General features: G+C 39.0%; 1 protein-coding gene across 6 annotated transcripts in view; it reads left to right on the top strand.

Moving 5' to 3' along the window:
- Positions 1-22,454, top strand: part of lrp1bb (low density lipoprotein receptor-related protein 1Bb) — a 993,888-nt gene that overhangs the window by 846,541 nt on the left and 124,893 nt on the right. For all 6 annotated transcript variants that reach the window (XM_061918476.1, XM_061918478.1, XM_061918475.1 and 3 more), the window contains 7 exons: positions 3,432-3,631; positions 6,004-6,192; positions 6,274-6,422; positions 7,928-8,021; positions 8,166-8,282; positions 15,443-15,562; positions 18,847-18,966. In XM_061918476.1, the coding sequence (XP_061774460.1) occupies positions 3,432-3,631; positions 6,004-6,192; positions 6,274-6,422; positions 7,928-8,021; positions 8,166-8,282; positions 15,443-15,562; positions 18,847-18,966 (989 nt within the window). The remainder of the gene's footprint in view (positions 1-3,431; positions 3,632-6,003; positions 6,193-6,273; positions 6,423-7,927; positions 8,022-8,165; positions 8,283-15,442; positions 15,563-18,846; positions 18,967-22,454) is intronic.

Genomic DNA, 22,454 nt, shown 5'->3' with positions numbered 1-22,454 from the left:
GCACTGGCGATTTTTGAGAAAATGAAAGGATTTTAAGTGTGCCTTATAGTCTGAAAAATACGGTACCACATTTTACGGGCAATTCAGAAGCAGTCCTGCATTGCATCTACATTGAAACCGCTTTTTTTTTTTGTCATCATTGCGCACTTGGGAGCCATCTGAGGCACTGAGGCACACCAATTGAATGTGTTTTAATCAGCCCTTCAAGTCACACAACAGCTATACAATTATAAAATGACATTGCTGGAAAGACCATTTTTTAAATTTGTAATTATGACAGTCCAGATAAGTTGACAAGCTCTTGTCGGTTTGCACATACTTTTCGGACGAGCTGAATAAAGACACAAAATAGCGTTGGCAATGGAGTTTTATTCTTGATAAATCAAACTACATGTGCAAAATACTTATATTTGCATCTCCTTCTCCCAGTATTGTGGGCGTTCTGATGATCAGCATATATTATTCCACATATTCATGAAATCAGGCACGCTAAACAGATTGCGCTTCTTCTTCTGCTCACTAAAGAGACACAATACTCTGTGCACCCGTCTAGTAAATCAGCTTTGCGTGTACTATCAGGTTTGCCCATGTTTTGCTGCACGCAAACCTTTAGTGGATCGGGCCCAAAGTGTAAAGAAAAAGGAAGAAGAAAACACAAACGAACATGCACAGGGTGGTCTTTGATCATCTTGCTTTTTTCGTTTGTTTATGTTAATAGTGAATAAAAAAAAACAAAAAAAAAAAAAACTATCAGTGTATTTGCGTGAGCAACGCTGACAATAAAAACTGAGTGTACATAAGCAGACAAATTTGATTGTAGAAGTCGCTGTCTTGCGGTTCCACAGATACACGTCAAAGTAGCCACGCGCATATAGTTCACAACAGGTTTAAAGGGGAACATTATCACAATTTCAAAAGGGTTAAAAACAAAAAAAATCAGTTCCCAGTGGCATTTTGTATTTTTTGAAGTTTTTTTCAAAATTTTACCGGTCTCAGAATATCCCTAAAAAAAGCTTTAAAGTGCTTGATTTTCGCTATTTGCGATGTGACTATCCATTTCCCTGTGACGTCATACAGCGCTGCCAATGTAAACAAACAATTGCGAATACCACAGCAAAATATAGCGACATTAGCTCGGATTCAGACTCGCATGTATTGAAACGAATGGTTGGAGTATGAAAGTATTGAAGAAGAAACTGAAGCTATTGAGCGAATACCTATTGACACTATTTATAGCCATAGCATGGCCGAATAGCTGCGTTAGCAATGCCAGTAAAATGTGCGGACCAAACTATTCAGGACTTTTGCATCTTGTGACACTGGAGCAACTTAAATCCGTCGATTGGTAAATGTTTTTTCGCATTAAATGTGGGTGGAAGGAAACGTAATATAGTTGCAAATGCATTTGCAGGTTATCCATACATCTCTGTGCCATGTCTGCTTTAGCACCGCCGGTAAATAGCTTGTTAGCATCAATTAGCATAGCATTTTAGCATCGATTAGCTGGCAGTCAACATTAACAAAACTCACCTTTGTGATTTCTTTGACTTTATAGTTGCAAATGCATCTGCAGGTTATCCATACATCTCTGTGCCATGTCTGCTTTAGCACCACCGGTAAATAGCATGTTAGCGTCGATTAGCGAAGCATGTTAGCATCGATTAGCTGGCAGTCATGCCGCGACCAAATATGTCTGATTGGCACATAAGTCAACATCAACAAAACTCACTTTTGTGATTTTGTTGACTTTATCTTTGCAAATGCATCTGCAGGTTATCCATACATCTCTGTGCCATGTCTGTCATCGCCGGTAAAATGTGGAGACACTCTGGCACATTCAATGGGGGTCTGGCGGCAGACACTTTCGCATCTTCGGGCCAGTGGTGCAACTTGAATCCCTCCCTGTCAGTGTTGCTACACCCTCCGACAACACACCGGCGAGGCATGATGTCTCCAATGTTCCAAAAAATTGTCGAAAAAACGGAAAATAACAGAGCTGAGACCCAATGTTTGCAATGGGTTGAAAATGAAAATGGCGGCTGTATTACCTCGGCGATGTCACATTCTGACGTCATCGCCTCCAGAGCGATAAACAGAAAGGCGTTGAATTCGCCAAAATTCACCCATCTAGAGTTCAGAAATCGGTGAAAAAAATCTATGGTCTTTTTTCTGCACCATCAAGGTATATATTGAGGCTTACATAGGTCTGGTGATAATATTCCCCTTTATTGTTTTTCAACACCACCAGTCTTGCTTTCTTTTTTGGACTTTCCGGTCAATCTCCCAACTTCCTCCTTCCCCTGCACCCGGCCGCTCACTGTTGAAGACAACAGATTAGTTTAACACGTACCAACTGTGCAAACTAATCATCTGCCAGATGTGTCTCGCCGTCAGCACATGCCACGCCCCCATCTGATGGCGCTCTGTTTTCAGCACCCTGGACAGAGGCGTTGACCTTTACTCCTGCAGCGCTCTGATCACAATCCCTTTCCACAGTGATTCATTACAAATCATAGGCTCTTTTGCACATTTGACAAACCAATTTTAGATCGGGTGCCACGTTGATAAAAATCTACTCCCCAGTGGACCGAACTGGTAAAATTAGGGCACGATAGCTTTAAAAATAAAGACAACTTCAGATCGTTTTCTTTGTTTAAAAATAGAACAAGCACATTTTGAAATTGTACAAATCGTAATGTTTTTTTGTTTGTTTGTTTTTTTACAATTACCTTTTACGGTTAATAGTATACGTACTTTATTTGTCGTTATTTATATTTTCCGAATAAATTATGTGACACTGTTCATCAGTCAACTCATTGGAGTTAATTTTCAATCTATCAAGATAAAAAAATATATACCAAAATCAAGTTATCTGACACGATAACTTTAAAAATGAAAACAACTTTAGATCGTTTTCTTTGTTTAAAAATAAAACAAGCACATTCTGAAATTGTACAAATCGTAATGTTTTTTTGTTTGTTTGTTTTTTTACAATTATCTGTTGCGGTTAATAGTATACGTACTTTATTTGTCCTTATTTATATTTTCCGAATAAATTATGTGACACTGTTCATCATTCAACTCATTGGTGTTAATTTTGAATCCATCAAGATAAAAAAAAAAATATCAAAATCAAGTTATAGGATGATATTTATGAGGTTTGATCATTTTCCTCGACGGATGTACTATCATGTGGTTTATTTTGTACATATGTAGCATCATCTACAAAGATACAAATAATTGCTATTGCGACATCCAGTGGACACATTTTGAACAGCAGTTTCATTCATTCCAAAATTTCAGCTTAATTTTTAAATCCTGTTCGTGGGCCTGATCCGGCCCTCGGGCTGTACGTTTGACACCCCTGCTTTAGTGCAATACCTTTTGGTGACAAACACAAATGTATGACATATTTCTGTTGTCTTGGCTAGGTATGTATTCTGGGCAGATTGCTGTGAACCCCCTCACATTGGACGCATTGGCATGGATGGCCGTGGGCAGAAAGTTATCATTGACAATGAGATCTACAGTCCCACCGCTCTGACTATTGATTATACCAACAAGAGGCTCTACTGGGCAGATGACAACCATATCCTTTTCGCAAATATGGATGGCTCCCAGAGACACAAAGGTAAGGTGTCATTTTCAAGATTTTCATCCGACAATTGTTCTAGGAATATTTTGCCACTAGTGACAGAGAAATGTTCGCCATTTAATATAGTGTCTGCTCGAGGGAAAGATACACAATTTACATTTTTATATACATACATTTTAATGTTTTGCACTTAAAGTGAGACTGCACTTTTTTGTATATTTCCCCTATAATTCACAATATTTATGAAAGACAAGAACACATATGTTTTTTACTTTTATTTTGTTTAATGCTTTCCAACTCGAAAAATACAGTTTCATGACCTTAATATTAGCACATTTTTAGCGATATTGTTATTATAAGTGCTAACATTAAGGACGGCGGATTATTCAGAAAAAGGCAACCTACTATGCTGCTGTATTGACATCATCAGTTGGTGGGCGGTTTCGTCGCCTCAAAGCTCGTGAAAGTGTATTCTAGATCAGTGTTTCTTAACCATAGGGACAGAACCGTATTGTCCCAGAGAGCCGCCAGAAAATATTTGTTTCTCAGCTGTGGTCCGGCTGGGCTGCAGCGGTACTCAGGTGTAATACACTTTTCCACCACCTGTGGTAGTAATGACAATATTTACCAAATAGAAGAAAACATTTTAAGCGCAAAAAATATGACTAAAGTTGTAAAGCTGTATTTTCACTTGACAGTTTCTCTAAGAAACATATCATTATTATGTATTATTGATTTACATGTATTTTTCATTGGTCCCTTGATAATAGTATTGGTGATTAATTAATGGTTTCATATAATTTGGCAAAGTTGGAAAGTAGGATGGATATGATTATATGAATCTTCATCTAAACGACAATATATGAGCATCCTAACAGTGACAACAGACAGCAGACATTGTACAGTAAGAGATGTTTTATTATGTTTGTTGGCTCTTATGAAGTCTTTTGTGACCCAATGATCAAAATACGTAAATATTACATATTGTTATGAATGAGTCTGTTACTACATTACATATATACTTACAGCGTGTATATACAACCTTGATGAAGGTGTTTTTTAAAGTGCTTCATAGGCAGAATAGAGCGATGTCATTTAGTAGTTAGAATGCATTTAAAAAAAATGTGTGCTTGTCTTACATGAGGATTGTAAATGATGGGCAAAAAAAAATTAAAAAATGCAGTTCTTCTTTAAGCAGCTAGGGGTTTAAAGAAAGACAGGGCAGAGGTCCAGCTACTGGGGCTTCAGATTGCATTTGATTTTTGCTTCATAGATCGATAGATAGTACTTTGTTGATTCTTTCAAGAGAGTTCCCTCAGGAAAATTCATATTCCAGCAGCAATGTACAGAATTGAGACCGAATTTAAAAAGTAAAAATTAAATAATGGCGATATAAATGGAAATAAAAATAAAATATTACTATAAGAATAAAAACAAAAAGCAACATTTGTCACGGCTTGGTCTCGAACCCGCAATTCTCCCGCAGCAAGTTTTTCCAACACTCATCACGGCAGCATGCCAGGACACGCCCCCGCACGGGGCAGTCACTTCACGCCCACGCAAAGACAAAGCCGCAGACTATCACCAATCAGCGCACCTGGTGATAATAAAGACTGCAGCATAAAGACCAGTGGACCCTTGGAACCTTGGCCGGAATATACCGTTATGTACGTGAGGGGTGTTTGGAAGGGTGGAAAGAGATGACACCCCTCACATACATAACAGTACGTTCCGGCCTAGGTTCCAAGCGTCCACTGGTCTTTATACTGCAGTCTTGAATAACTCCAGGTGTGCTGATTGCTGCTTGGGATGGTTTCCTGCTGGCTCCGCTGTGAACGGGACTCTCGCTGCTGTGTTGGATCCGCTTTGGACTGGACTCTCGCGACTGTGTTGGATCTATTATGGATTGAACTTTCACAGTATCATGTTAGACCCGTTCGACATCCATTGCTTTCCTCCTCTCCAAGGTTCTCATAGTCATCATTGTCACCGACGTCCCACTGGGTCATTATTGTCACGATGTCCCACTGGGTGTGAGTTTTCCTTGCCCTTATGTGGGCCGACCCGGGGATGTTGTAGTGGTTTGTGCAGCCCTTTGAGACACTAGTGATTTAGGGCTATATAAGTAAACATTGATTGATTGATTGATAGTATGTGGATTCGTCTTTGGTGGGCCTGAAGTGACTGCCGCGTGCGGGGGCGTGTCCTGGCATGCTGCCAACATGAGTGCCGGAGAAACTTGCTGCAGGAGAATTGCGGGTTCGAGGCCGCGCCATGACAATGGGAAGAATAAAAATATAACACTAAATCAAGAAACTAGGCTGTTATTAAAATGTATTACATTGTTTTTGTTGCAGTTTATTGCAGTATTTCATTGAGTAGTAATAATGACAATCATTTTTTTTCAGTGTCCTATGATCACATCCAAGGGGTCATGGCACTGACCTTGTTTGAGGACTTTATCTATTGGACTGATGGGAAATCCAAATCGCTGCGGCGAGTTCACAAGACCACCGGTGCTCAAGGAATGGAGCTTCTCAACTCTTGGCAAGCCATCAAATCCATCAAGGTCTACCACCCGCTACGGCAGCCCGAAGGTCGGAATTCTATTTGGCACCCGTGTTCATTCTCTACTTCGAGAACATTGCCGTTTGAATCCCAAGTGTGTTTCTGCTCAGTGCCCAAACACCAGTGTCAGGTGGCCAACGGAGGATGCAGCCACATGTGTCTGCTATCCCCAGGTGGGGACCACAGATGTGCCTGCCCCAGTAATTTCTACCTGGCTGCTGACAACAAGACCTGTCTTTCCAACTGCACCTCCAGTCAGGTCAGCCGTGTTTCTTTCGGTCAGTCCACTTTGTCACTGTTTTGTCCTCGTCAGTACTTCCCACAGGGACACACCGCCTTACTTTGATTTGCTTTATTCTTCTGGCACGCTCCGTTGGTTCTGTGAAATGGTTGTCTATTGATTTTGTCTTTGCTTTGGAAAAAAAAGGCTGAAACTAAAATACCGTTGAGAGGGATTCATGTTGGCTTGGTAAATATATATACAGTGGGGTAAAAAAAGTATTTAGTCAGCCACCGATTGTGCAAGTTCTCCCACTTAAAATGATGACAGAGGTGTGTAATTTTAATCGTAGGTACACTTTAACTGTGAGAGACGGAATGTGAAAAAAAAATCCAGGCATTCACATTGTAGGAATTTTAAATAATTTATTTGTGGAAAATAAGTATTTGGTCAACCATTCAAAGCTCTCACTGATCGAAGGAGGTTTTGGCTCAAAATCTCACGATACATGGCCACATTCATTCTTTCCTTAACACGGATCAATCGTCCTGTCCCCGCAGCAGAAAAAACAGCCCCAAAGCATGATGTTTCCACCCCCATGCTTTATAGTAGGTATGGTGTTCTTGGGATGTAACTCAGTATTCTTCTTCCTCCAAACACGACGAGTTGAGTTTGTACTAAAATGGATACATAGATGATACAGCAGAAGATTGGGAGAATGTCATGTGGTCGGATGAAACCAAAATATAACTTTTTGGTATAAACTGAATTGAATTGAATTTAAATATTTATTTCAAACTTCCACAGTACAAATAAACACAGTTTTTTTTGTTGTTTTTTTACATTTTGGCAGATATATTAATGCAAAGCTTGAAAAGGGGTTGGATGAAGCAGATGCTTATAATATCCCAACCCCTCTCACTCATTCCACATTTAACATAATCAATATAATACAAGTACAATACTCACTAAACAAAAACAAGAAAAACTCCTGTACACTAACAATACTATGAGACAAGACAAGACGTGACAAAACACACACACGCACACACACACACACACACACACACACACTCCACTCATCGTCTTTGGAGGAAGAAGAATACTGAGTTGCATCCCAAGACCACCATACCTACTGTGAAGCATGGAGGTGGAAACATCATACTTTGGGGCTGTTTTTCTGCTGAGGGGACAGGACGATTGATCCGTGTAAAGGAAAGAATGAATGGGGCCATGTATCGTGAGATTTTGAGCCAAAACCTCCTTCCATCAGTGAGAGCTTTGAATGGTTGACCAAATACTTATTTTCCACCATAATTTACAAATAAATTATTTAAAATTCCTACAATGTGAATTCCTGGATGTTTTTTCCCATTCTGTCTCTCACAGTTGAAGTGTACCTATGATGAAAATTACAGACCTCTGTCATCATTTTAAGTGAGAGAACTTGCACAATCGGTGGCTGACTAAATACTTTTTTGCCCCACTGTAATATATATGTATATGTATTTTCCCCATACCTATTCTCCGCTTTATTCAAATAGTTTCGCTGTGGGACCGATGAGTGCATCCCTTTCTGGTGGAAATGTGACACGGTGGATGACTGCGGGGATGGATCAGATGAACCTACAGACTGCCGTAAGTTCATGTTGTATTGTTGGCTTTGACTGACAATTTATGTATGGAAACTTACATTTGTGTTAAAATACCCAACATTACATGCACTCCCCAAAATCTGAGAGTTGTATCCTGAAGTTAAAGTTGTAATTTCTTTTCCGACAGCGGAATTCAAATGTCAGCCTGGACGTTTTCAGTGTGGCACCGGTCTCTGTGCGCTTCCTCCTTTCATCTGTGATGGCGAGAACGACTGTGGCGACAACTCGGATGAAGCTAACTGCGGTGAGGACACTTGCTATCACACTGTTTTTTTTAACCACTGTGCCGCGGTACACAGGTGTGCCGTGAGATGCAGTCTGGTGTGCCGTGGGAGATTGACATTTCACCTAATTGGGTTAAAAATAGGGATGTCCGAACATAGGTTTTTTGCAGATATCCGATATTGTCCAACTCTTAATTACCGATACCGATATCAACCGATACCGATATATACAGTCATGGAGTTAAAACATTATTATGCCTAATTTTGTTGCGATGTCCTGCTGGATGCATTAAACAATATAACAAAGTTTTCCAAAATAAATCAACTCAAGTTATGGAAAAAAATGTCAACATGGCACTGCCATGTTTATTAATGAAGTCACAAAGTGCATTATTTTCTTTAACATGCCTCAAAACAGCAGCTGGGGGTGTATATTGTAGCGTCCCGGAAGAGTTAGTGCTGCAAGGGGTTCTGGGTATTTACTCTGTTGTGTTACGGTGCGGATGTTCTCCCGAAATGTGTTCGTCATTCTTGTTTGGCGTGTGTTCACAGTGTGGCGCATATTTGTAACAGTGTTAAAGTTGTTTATACGGCCACCCTCAGTGTGACCTGTATGGCTATTGACCAAGTATGGCTTGCATTCGCTTGTGTGTGTGAAAAGCTGTAGATATTATGTGACTGGACCTGCACGTAAAGGCAGTGCTACGTCCGTGTACACAGCAGCGTTTTAAAAAATCATAAATTTTACTTTGTGAAACAGCTACCGATAATTTTGAAACTGTTACCTATAATTACCGATATTACATTTTAAATATCGGCAGTCCAATATTATTGGACATCTCTAGTTAAAAATATTTTTTGCAAACCAGTAATTATAATCTGCAAATAATGTGCCGTAGTTGAGTGTCTGTATTGTCTGGAGCTTGGCAGAGTAACCGTTTAATACTCTTCCATATCAGTAGGTAGCAGCAGGAAAGCTAATCGCTTTTTCATGATCACAATCCGCTGGAGGCAGGGTGCAGGTAAAAAGGTATCCAATGCTTAAATCAAAAATAAACAGTAGGCGAGTGCCGCTAAGAAAAGGCATTTGGTATGACTCGGCCGGGGTTTGAACTCACAAACTACTGATCTCAGGGCGGACACTAGGCCACTGGGTAGGCCCAATAGTTACTGAGGCAATATTCGTTTAGGCCGGGGATCAGCAACCCGCGGCACGCAGCTCTTTAGCGCCGCCCTTGTGGCTCCCTGAAGCTTGTTCAAAGATGAGTGAAAATGGAAAAAGATCCCACTGTTTATATTAAACATACTTCATTGCTGAGAGTATTTGGCAAGCACTGTCTTGTCCTACTAATTCCCTTCTGCCTCATTTTGTCCACCAAATGTTTTATGCTGTGCATGAATGCACAAAAGGTGAGCTTTGTTGATTTTATTGATTCGCCGGAGTGCTTATCAGGCATATTTGGGCAATCCATGACAGCAAGCTAATTGATGCTAACATGCTATTTGGGCTATTTGTATTGCATCATGATGCCTCGTTTGTGGGTAAATTTGAGCTCATTTAATTTCCTTTACGTATGTCCTCTGTGTATTTAATTTATATTTATATTTGCATGTCTCATGACACATTATCTGTATGTAATATTGGCTGCATTTATCATAGTTGTTTGTGTTCCATGTCGTTCCAGACCACAGCAAATGTTACTTAGCTTGCACAGATTGTAATAAATCCATTAGAAGAAGACAGCTTGTTGTTTCCTTTAACTTGGACACACACATCTATGCCTTTGGCCATTCTGAGCCAGTAATTTCCAGAAATGATCACACCCTCTGAGAAGCCTTTGTTTTACTAATGATTCACAAGGTTGCAAAAATGTGTAGAATGAAAATTAATGTAAAATATTTCTGTCAATGAAGATTTGCATCAGCCTTTAATAGTAGGTTAGTATAGCTAATATAGACACTTACATCATGTGTTGCCTTCCTCATAACACTCAATCAAGGATTTTGATTTTTTGCGGCTCTAGAAATATATTTTTTTGTATTTTTGGTCCAATATGGCTCTTTAATCCTTTTGGGTTGCAGATCCCTGGTTTAGGCAGTATTCAAAATTTGAAAAAATTGTCCTGGAAAGTTTATTACTTTGAAGACGACCAGTAAAAACAGGGTCGGTAAAAAATGTTTTTTTATAAATCCTCGCACTTTCAAAAACGTGCGTCCTTTCTGATTTCAATTTGTAAAAAGACACAAAAAATGTGTTAACGCCAACAGTGCACACAGCACTGAAGAAGACACACAAACAAAACAGAAAAAAAAAGGTCAGACAAAAATGAATAGCGGTAATATCAACAACATGATCAATAATAATAACAAAACCTGGATAACAATTTAAAAAAATGTTTAAACAACAATAAGTGAACACATCAATGTTATTATCACTCATTATTTCCATCGCCATCCGAGGCATTAATAAAAAAAAGAACAACATTGTCACAGTGGCCTCACAACACACTTCATTCATTATTTACTACAAGAATAAAAAGTCAGATTTTAGGTTAATCCATACACTGCAATAACTGAAATCTAAGTAAGATTAAATATCTTAAATAAGGGTTATATTTGTTTATTTTCTGTCTGATAAGACAATTCTTCTCACCAAGCAGATTTTATGTTAGTGTTTTACATGTTTTAAGGGTTTTGGTCCTAAATGATCTCAGTAAGATACCACAGCTTTTTGCTGAGATTTTATGACCTATATTGAGTAAAACATGCTAGAAACTAAAATATATAAAACTAATTTCTTAAAGTAATAATTTCTTACTTCAAGCATGAAAAAAAATCAAAAAAATCATGAAGCCGAGCTAGCATTTGATTAATTTAAGAATATTTTTCAACATATTGAGCAAAAAGGTCTCTTTTTTTTCTCCTAAGAAAAGTGCACTTGTTATTAGTGAGAAATTAGTGAGAAAAGGGACGGCGTGGCGCAGTGGGGAGAGTGGCCGTGTGCAACCAGAGCGTCCCTGGTTCAATTCCCACCTAGTACCAACCTCGTCACGTCCGTTGTGTCCTGAGCAAGACACTTCACCCTTGCTCCTGATGGGTGCTGGTTGGCGCCTTGCATGGCAGCTCCCTCCATCAGTGTGTGAATGTGTGTGTGAATGGGTAAATGTGGAAGTAGTGTCAAAGCGCTTTGAGTACCTTGAAGGTAGAAAAGCGCTATACAAGTACAACCCATTTATTATTTATAATATACTTATTTTAAGGTATTTTTGGGTTCACAGAGGTTAGCTTATTTTACTTGTTTTGGAAAGTCTTGACAAGCCAAATTTTCATGTTCTATTGGCAGATAATTTTGCTTAGTTCAAATAAAATACCCCTAATATTTATATATATATATATATATATATATATATATATAAATATATATATATATATTTCTTGTTTTTGAACACTGACTTTTTGTAGTGCACATACATTTTCTACCGCTTGTCCTGTTCGGGGTGGCGGGGTGTGCTGGAGCCTATCTCAGCTGCATCTTGGTGGAAGGCGGGGTACGCCCTGGACAAGTCGCCAACTCATTTGATACTTAAATTTATATAATGGATCATATATTCCAAGATATGACATTTGTTGTGTTTTGGACCTGTTCTTCCTTCGGTCAACGCCCCCAGGTTCTTTTAAGACACATAAGCTGGTTTTAAATCAATCAGAGACACAGGTTGCTCATTTTGATATTGTATAACCAAAGCACCTTGGGAGATCAATCTAGATACAACATTTTAAAGGCACGGTCCAAATTTATCTAAACTAAAAATGGCAGTTTCTCCCTCCTTCCTCACACTCCCCCCTCCCTCGGACCGTTGAGATAACAGATTGTTATGGCTTCATGCCCACATTGCAAATTCAAGGTCTATGTAAAAGGCTCACACTTTAGCTGTTGTAAAATCTGACTAGGAAATAAAAAGACAACCAAATCCAACACTGTGCATCCTCGGACATGACTGTGATATAATAGTTTCTGCCAAGTAGGATTATTAATAAAAAAAATCCATAAAGTATAAAAAAAAACTTTATGGCACTTTAAATACGTTTTCAACATTATTAGAGCCCTCTAAACATGAAGTAACACCCGTATATTGGCTTTAACTCTCATTTCACCCAAAAAAGTAGACTTGAGTCTGTTCTATTGTAGATTAGAGCATTTACCGGTAGCCTGAAGGATCCTCCAAACTTCATCGCTATGGCACTTCATTGCATCCTGGGAAATTCCTCTTCTTTAAAACAGGGCTTATGGGAATACATTGTTCTGTAAAAACAAGGTCAGCATCACAATCGTAGCGCCGACCATTAACTGTGAGGTTAGCGTTCCATTTTAGCTTTGTATATCTGCACTGATGTTCCACATCAATCACGTCACAGCTGTGTTATTGATGTCGAAGATGAAATGCATCAAAAGAGTTTATCTGCGGACTAGGGTTGTACGGTATACCGGTATTAGTATAGTAGCTCGATACTAATTAACTTTTTTCGGTATGCTTCTTTCTCTGAAACGTCGCGTCGAAGTCAAATTGTGACATTGCTGGTTTTACAAGCAGAGGAGCTTGTTCGGCAGCGCACAATCATTGAGTACCTACAAGCAGACACAGTGTGTTGACAGAAAAGGGATACCGGACGCATTTTGGATAAAAAACTAACGATAAAGGTGAAGTTATGACACTGAAACGCCTTATAAACATGGCTAGCTAGCTAGGGGCTAACATTCATCTGCTTTTGGCAGTGTTTTAGCTACATCTAAATCACTAATCCTCGCCTCCATGACGACAAATAAAGTACGTTTCTTACAAGTATCGTCCCTGCAGGACGAGGAATAGCTAAACATGCTTAACTATACGTGGAGGCTCACCGGCAACAATATGTAAACAAACGCCATTGGTGGAGCTACACCTAACATCCACTGTAATGATATCAAGTACAGGCACGTATCTAGTTGATACTACTATGAATGCGTCGATATTTTTTAGCATCACAACATCTACTTTCAGTTTTTCAAATGTATATTATGTTTAAAATATCAGGAAATATGTCCCTGGACACATGAGGACTTTGAATATGACCAATGTATGATCCTGTAACTACTTGGTATCAGATTGATACCCAAATTTGTGGTATCTTCCGAAACTAATGTAAAATATCAAACAACAGAAGAATAAGTGATATATATATATATATATATACATATATATATATATATATATATATATATATATATATATATATATATATATATATACTTATATATATATATATATATATATATATATATACATATATATATATATATATATATATATATATATATATATATATATATATATATATATATATATATATATATATATATATATATATATATATATACATAAACCAGCTCCCTTCAAAAACCCATAAATCCCCTTTCTATAATATCGAGCTCATTTAGGACTATGCATTGAAGACACCCAACAATTCTCCACATTTGGAAAGCACTTTTGAGAAACTAACCACCCAGACAAGAATGCATGCTGATTGTTAAACTATCTTGGAACAACACAATAAATAACTGCTTCGTAAACTTTGAGAAGTGTAAGTGAAACAGTGTGACAGCAGAAAGTAAGCAGCCTTTAAAAGGAAAAGAACAAGTTTAGGTTAATAAGAGCCTATCGAGAAAATATACCGGTAGTAATAAAACAGCAACTGAGAAGCATTGGTTTCTGTTAATGTGTATAGTGGTGTAACAATCTATATATTGGTAGTGTGGATACCAAGGCTAGTATCAGTATGTTATCGATACTACAGTAATCAAATCGATACTTTTTTTTTTCACAAAATAATTTTTTGTTGTTTTTGTTAATGTTTACAAAACTGTCATAATCCCCTGGACATCAGAGGAATTTGGGGCCAAAACCAAATGATTTAATTAGAGATGTCCAATAATATCGGACTGTCGATATTATTGGCTGATAAATGCTTTAAAATGTAATATCGTAAATTATCGGTATCGGTTTCAAAAAATGAAATTAATGACTTTTTAAAACGCCGCTGTACGAGTTGTACACAGACGTAGGGAGAAGTGCAGAGTGCCAATAAACCTTGAAGGCACTGCCTTTGCGTGCCGGCCCAATCACATAATACCTACAGCTTTTCACACGCACAAGTGAATGCCAGCATACCTGGTTGACAGTCATACAGGTCACACTGAGGGTGGCCGTATAAACATCTTTAACACTGTTACAAATATGCGCCACACTGTGAACCCACGCCAAACAAGAATGACAAACACATTTCAGGAGAACATCCACACCGTAACACAACATAAACACAACCGAACAAATACCCCAAATCCCTGCAATATACACCCCCCAACCCCGCCCACCTCAACCCCCTCATGCTCTCTCAGGGAGAGCATGTCCCAAGCTGCTCTTTTACGGCATGTTAAAGAAAATAATGCACTTTTTGACTTCAATAACAAATATGGCATTTTTTTCCGTAACTTGAGTTGATTTATTTCGGAAAACCTTGTTACATTGTTTAATGCATCCAGCGGGGCATCACAACAAAATTAGGCATAATAATGTGTTAATTCCACGACGGTATTTATCAGTATCGGTTGGTATCAGAATCGGTAATTAAGAGTTGGACAATATCGGAATATCGGCAAAAAAAGCCATTATCGGACATCTCTAGATTTAACTGAATACTACTGTAGATACTTTATGCTTTTGTTGAGTTACTTTGTAAAATCTTGACTTTGTTTCGCTCAAAAAAAATATATATTGAACATTTAAATATTGTGTTCATATTGTTAAATTGTCAATAGCACTCGACATAAATAAATTGACTATACAGTATAATAGGAATCTGCTGCACAAAGCCTTGATTGGAACATGCCTAATTAATAGTATTACAAAAATATGCAATGTACTGATAACTCGCATCAAAAGGACAACTTGTGATATTGCTGCTACGACTGATATTACTGTCATAACATCTTTGTGAACATGAGCTCTTTTAGCACCGTCTTTTATGTATACTGATTGAATACCAAATATCCTGGGGTTTTAAATGTAGCATTGTTATTAGTATGTTGATGTGCTTCATCAATGGTATTCATGGTTAGTATTTCCTGCCTTTTGTTCCCTCCCAGAGACATACATCTGCCTCTCAGGCCAGTTCAAATGCACCGGGAAAAAGAAATGCATTCCCCTCAACCTGCGCTGCAATGGTCAAGATGACTGCGGTGACGGAGAAGATGAGACAGATTGCCGTAAGTTTCAATAAACAACACCCTACTATATTGGATCTTAAGAGCCTCGGTGAGATTAGCAACACATATGTTGAATATATTTTTTAGGCATCTTGTTTGCACTCAGTAGAAATGGAAGGATTTTGTACAAAATCAGTGCAATGACGTTGGTGTAGTCTTGCTTGGAAGAGACCTATGATGATTTTAAAGGGGAACATTATCACCATTTCAGAAGGGTTAAAACCAATAAAAATCAGTTCCCTGTGGCTTATTTTATTTTTCGAAGTTATTTTCAGAATTTTACCCGTCCCGGAATATCCCTAAAAAAAGCTTTAAAGTGCTTGATTTTTCGCTATTTGCTTAAGCCACTGTCCATTCCCCTGTGACGTCACCTAGCGATTCCAATACAAACAATGGCGAATAGCACAGCAAGATATAGCGACATTACCTCGGATTCAGACTCGGATTTCAGCGGCTTAAGCGATTCAACAGATTACGCATGTATTGAAACAGATGGTTGGAGTATGGAGGCAGATGGCGAAAACGAAATTGAACAAGAAACTGAAGCTATTGAGCGAATAGCTATTGACGCTATTCGGCCATGCATGTCTGCGTTAGCATCGCCGTTAAAATGTGCAGACCAACCGATCAGGACTTTTGCATTGACACTGGATCAACTTAAATCCGTCGATTGGTAAGTGTTTGTTTCGCATTAAATGTGGGTGGAAGGAAACGCTGGATGTAAATATAGTTTCAAATGTACATACAGGTAGCCTAAATAGCATGTTAGCATCGATTAGCTGGCAGTCATGCCGCGACCAAATATGTCTGATTAGCACATAAGTCAACAATATCAACAAAACTCACCTTTCGTTGAGTTTATCGTTGGGAATGCATCTGCTTGGAGTGTCGCAGGATATCCAGACATTCTTGTCATCTCTGTGCCATCTCTGTCGTAGCATCGCCGGTAAAAACCAAACAAGGGACTTTCGCATCTCTTGACACTGGAGCAACTTAAATCCGTCGATTGTTAAGTGTTTGTTTGGCATTAAATGTGGATGGAGGGAAAGGCTAGATGTAAATATAGCTACAAATGAGGCATAATGCTGCAATATGTACACGGCTAGCCTAAATAGCATGTCAGCATCGATTATCATGCCGTGCTAATCGATGCACATTCTACGTAAATCAACTTGAATCCGTCCCTGATCGTGTTGTTACACCCTCCGACAACACACCGACGAGGCATGATGTCTCCAAGGTATCGGAAAACAGTCGAAAAAACGGAAAACAACAGAGCTGATTTGACTCGATGCGTGTGATGTGGTAGGGAAAAATGGCGTTGAGTACCGATGTGACGTCACGTTCCGACGTCGTCGCTCAGAGAGGGATAAACAGAAAGGCGTTTAATTCGCCAAAATTCACCCATTTGGAGTTCGGAAATTGGATAAAAAAATATATGGTCTTTTTTTTACAACATCAAGGCATATATTGACGCTTATATAGGTCTGGTGATAATGTTCCCCTTTAAAGCAGACAACTTTTAGCTCTGTGTGTGTGCAGCGCTCATATTTCCTAAAAACCCGTGACGTCTTGCGTACACGTCATCATTACACAACGTTTTCAAGACGAAACTCCCCTAGAACATTTAAACAACAATAACCTTTCCAAAGTGCTGCACAGCCATGTTAAAAACAATTGTAAAAAAAAAAATAAAAATAAATAAAATAAAATAAAAAAAGTATATATATATATATATATATATATATATATTATGCTCCACCAATGACTGAATAAAAACAAGAAATAAATAAATATAAAACCAATAAAAACAATATAAAAACAAATATGATTAAAAACAATTTTAAAGGGTAAAATCAATTAAAACAGTAAAATAGAAATCAAAGTGTATAAAAAACACAGAGGACAACAGAGGACAGAGGACCACACAACTCACGTAGTGTTAAAAGCCAAAGAATAAAAGTGGGTCTTAAGACGAGACTTAAAACACTCCACTGTGGAAGCAGTTTGAACATGGAGCGGCAGAGTGTTCCAGAGCTTAGGGCCGACCACAGAGAAGGCCCTGTCTCCCCTGGTCTTAAGTCTGGTCTTGGGCACCACGAGCTGGAGCTGGCTCTCAGACCTCAGAGCGCGCGCAGGAATGTAAATTTGGATAAGGTCCGAGATATATTGAGGTGCCAGTCCATGTAAAGATTTAAAAACAAACAACAATGTTTTAAAATCAATTCTAAAATGAACAGGGAGTCAGTGCAAACTCTGAAGAATTGGGGTTATATGCTGGCGTTTCCTGGCCCCTGTTAAAAGTCGTGCTGCCGCGTTCTGGACTAACTGCAACCGGGAGAGAGCTTTTTGGCTAATGCCAGCATAAAGTGCATTGCAGTAGTCCAGGCGACTTGAAATAAAAGCATGCACGACTTGTTCAAAAAGGTTAAAAGATAAAAACGGTTTAACCTTTACTAAAAGACGAAGGTGAAAAAAACATGATTTTAAAACACCACTGACTTGTTTGTCTAGTTTAAAATCGCTGTCTATAGTGACGCCAAGGCTGGTGACTTTGGGACGCACATCATTTTGCAATGGTCCCAAGTCAGTGAGGGCCGGACCAAAAACTAAAATTTCCGTTTTTCCCTCATTCATTATTAAAAAATTCTGGGCTAACCAAGCCTTGACGTCGCATAGACAGTTAAGAAGGGGTGTAAAAGGGGTGTAAAAAAGCCGTATTGGCATGTGTTGCAATGTTAATATTTCATCATTGATATATAAACTATCAGACTGCGTAGTCGGTAGTAGTGGGTTTCAGTAGGCCTTTAAGTATTCCAGAAAAAGCCTTGTTGCTATCGCTTTTTATGAAAACTGGATTACTTCTGCAGTCACCGAACACGAGAACAGATTTTCTCTGCGACCAAGTAGCTCAACAGAGAATCGTTCACGTCTTTCATATTGCTACATTTGTCTTGCGTGTGATTGCAAGAGGGGTTATAGTGGGGGTGAAGGAAATAGACGGCATTCAGGAGACGGAATGAAAAAAAAAACTCTAAATAGGTGAAGCTAATTCCTTCACTCCTTACAGAATGGCCGGATGTGGCTTTGAATACTATTTTGTTATTAACACCACAGCGCTATCGCAGACGACGTGAGAGAACTCTCAAGTTTGTTTGCACTACCAAACCATCCCTGTATGATGTCCAAGAATAATTAATATTTTCTGTTATCATAGTGATTTTGTTAGTTGTTTCACACATTTTGAGTTCTTCAGGTTCATGACGTCATGTCTGTGTCTGCAGCGGAGAGCACATGCTCCCCCGACCAGTTCCAGTGCAAGGCCTCCATGCACTGCATCTCCAAACTCTGGGTTTGTGATGAGGACCCCGACTGCGCTGATGGGTCAGACGAGGCTAATTGTGGTGAGTAGTGGAAGTCCACCTAACCATAAATCACAACACTTCACTTGTCTCTGTCGCAGCTGCATGGGATTGTGATTCAAGCGGAATTAATTTTGCAGGCGGCCTTCCTCTACTCGTTTAATTACCGTTTTCCAAACACAAAGTATTGATCACACACTCTACTTGAAACGTACAGTCATGTGGCAGAGAGGAACAACCGAGACTGATGGTACTTTACATCACTTTGAGCGTGTCAGTAATGCTGACTAAGCAATTTTCAGTTTTCTGATCAGTTACAGCAATCGACATCTAATTTCTCTTTTACAATCAATGCCAAAAAGCTCGTTGTTATTTCCAGACTTTCACTGACCACAAAAAAAATGTGGCGTACCGCATAAAATAATGTGGTAGGCAACATTAAATGATGTGACGGCCGACAAAAAATGAAGTGGGGGTCCACTTAAATGATGTGTTGTATGTCAGGCCACTTTAAATGATGTGTTGAGTCACATAAAATGATGTGTTGAGCCACATAAAAGGATGTGTTGGGCCACATAAATGTTGTGTTGGGCCACGTTAATGATGTGCTGTGTGTTGAGCCACATAAAATGATGTGTTGAACCTCATTACATGACGTGGTGGGCCATGTTAATGATAAGTTGGGCCAATTTTAATGATGTGTTGGGCCACATAAATTATGTGTTGGGCCATATAAATGATGTTTTGTGGGTAGGGCCAAGTAAAATTGATGTGTTGAGCCACATAAAATGATGTGTTGGGCCACGTAAAATGATGTGTTGGGCCACATAAATAATGTGTTGGGCCACATAAATAATGTGTTGGGCCATATAAATGATGTGTTGTGTGTTGGGCGACATAAAATGATGTGTTGGGCCACATTACATGAAGCTGTGGGCCGATTTAAATGATGTGTTGGGGCACTTTAAATGATGTGTTGGGCCACATAAAATAATGTGCTGGGCCACATTACATGATGTGCTGGGCCACTTTAATGATGTGTTGGGCAACATTACATGATGTGTTGGGCCACGATAAACGATGTGTTGAGTCACATTTAATGACGTGGTGGGCCAACTTAAATGACGTGGTGGCCTACTCTTTAAATGATGTGTTGTTCCCCATTACATGATGTGATGGGCCACAATAAATGATGTGTTGGGCCACGTAAATGATGTGTGGGGCCACATTAAAATGATGTGGTGGGCCATGCAAATGATGTGTGGGGCCACTTAAAATGATGTGTGGGGCCACAATTAATTGATGTGTTGGGCCACAATAAATTATGTGTTGGGCCACAATAAATTATGTGTTGGGCCACAATAAATTATGTGTTGGGCATAATAAAATGTGGTGGGCCACTTAAAATGATGTGCTGGGCCAACATAAATGATGTGATGTTCCGCTTTACATGATGTGTTGGTCCACATAACATGTTTTTTTGGTCCACATAAATGATGTGCTGGGCCACATAAAATGCTGTGTTGGGCCAATATAAAGTGATGTGCTGGGCCACATTAAATGATGTTTTGGGCCACTTGAAATTATGTGCTGGGCCAGAATAAATGATGTGATGGGCCTCGTAAGATGACATGGTGGACCACTGTGAATGACGTGGTGGGTTGGATCTGCCCACTGGGCCTTAATTTTGACATCTGTGTGCTAATGTGTTGTCTAAAATCAGTGTAAAGGTGCCATTCTAAAAAAATCAATATTTGTAAAATGTAGTTGTTTTTCAGTAGTTATAAAAGATTAATAAGTACACATAGTGTGACATTTTTTGAGAAAAAAACAACAATCAATTTTTTTATTATGATTACAGATTACATTTAAAAACAATCAACTAAAAGTTCAATATTGTTAACCACTGGTTTATTCCCTGACCGATGATACCATCAATGATACGTATGGATTAAATATGAGCTACAGCTGGAAACTATTACTGCCTATTGACATTTTAAGTGGCATCGCAGCTGGTGAAAACCTTTAGAAAGATCCACATTTTAGACCATTTCCAACCTCATCTTGGGCAGGTGTCTTGTCGCGTTTGCATAGTTGGGTTCCAAGTAGAAATGGAGGTGATTAGTACCTCCACCAATTAGACACACGCTGGGCTTTCAAAGTGGGCCAGATGCCTTGGCTAAAGCTAATGTGTTATTTTGTGCAATGTATTAATTCCGTTTTTTCATTTTAACATTAATCAATATTAACATTTTTGTATGATTGTTTTAAGTCTTGTTTCACTGCTGTCAAACTCAGAGGGCCATTTGTAACAGTGAATATATATGAATATAAAGCTACAATTATATTGTTAGAAAAGATGCATAAGAAACTCTTTTTGATTAGTTTTACACACAGACTGGACAAAGCAAATATTTATCTATTTATATTCCATCCATCCATCCATTTTCTACCGCTTATTCCCTTTCGGGGTCGCGGGGGACGCTGGCGCCTATCTCAGCTACAATCGGGCGGAAGGCAGGGTACACCCTGGACAAGTCGCCACCTCATCGCAGGGCCAACACAGATAGACTGACAACATTCACACTCACATTCACACACTAAGGCCATTTATATTTGATAGTCCAAAAGTAAAAATGCTTGGAAAATCATCAGGTAATCTTAAAGTGTAAAACTTATGCAATTGCATGCGGTACAGATACGACCATCCATTTTCTACTGCTTTTCCCTCTCTGGGTCGCGGTGGGAGCTGTAGCTTATCTGAACTCCACCCTGGACAAGTTGCCACTTCATCGCAGATGCGGTACAGTTCTCTGTCAAAATTAAAAAGAACAAATACATTTAGCCAGAAAGCGCTTTTTTTTTTCATTTCCAGACTTTTGCTGGCCACAAAAAATGGGTCGGTTTTAAGACATGGACTTGTTTCTTCAACATTGTCCACACATTTAAGTCAGGACTTCGGGAAAGCCATGCTAAAATTTTAATTCTGGACTGATTTAGCCATTGCTTTACCACTTTTGACGTGTGTTTGGGGTTATTGTCCTGTTGGAACACCCAACTGTGCCCAAGACCCAACCTTTAGGTTGTCCTGAAGAATTTGGAGGTAAGCTTTCTTTTTCATCGTCCCATTTACTCTCTGTATAGCACCGGTTTCATTGGCAGCAAAACAGGCCCAGAGCATAAAACTACCACCACCATGTTTGACGGTATGTTTGGTGTTCCTGGGATTAAAGGCCTCTCCTTTTCTCCTCCAAACATATTGCTGGGTATTGTGGCCATACAGCCCAATTTTTGTTTAATCCGACCACAGAACTTCGCTCCAGAAGGTCTTATCTTTGTCCATGTGATGTCAGATAAAATAAAAATTGAGGTGTTTGGCCACAGGCTTCTATGGTTTATCCCTTACACAGCGCTCAATGCCGGGGTAGAGCGGAATATACGTCAGGTAAAAAAAAAACACAGAGGCTATATCATCCCTACAAGCCTGTTTTGCATGTTTCCCTGACCTAACGCAAATATATATATATATG

Source organism: Nerophis ophidion, linkage group LG13 (assembly GCF_033978795.1).
Source record: "Nerophis ophidion isolate RoL-2023_Sa linkage group LG13, RoL_Noph_v1.0, whole genome shotgun sequence".
Lineage (NCBI taxonomy): Eukaryota > Metazoa > Chordata > Actinopteri > Syngnathiformes > Syngnathidae > Nerophis > Nerophis ophidion.
The sequence above is the reverse complement of the archived record's forward strand: the minus strand, read 5'-3'. Positions and strand labels throughout refer to the sequence as shown.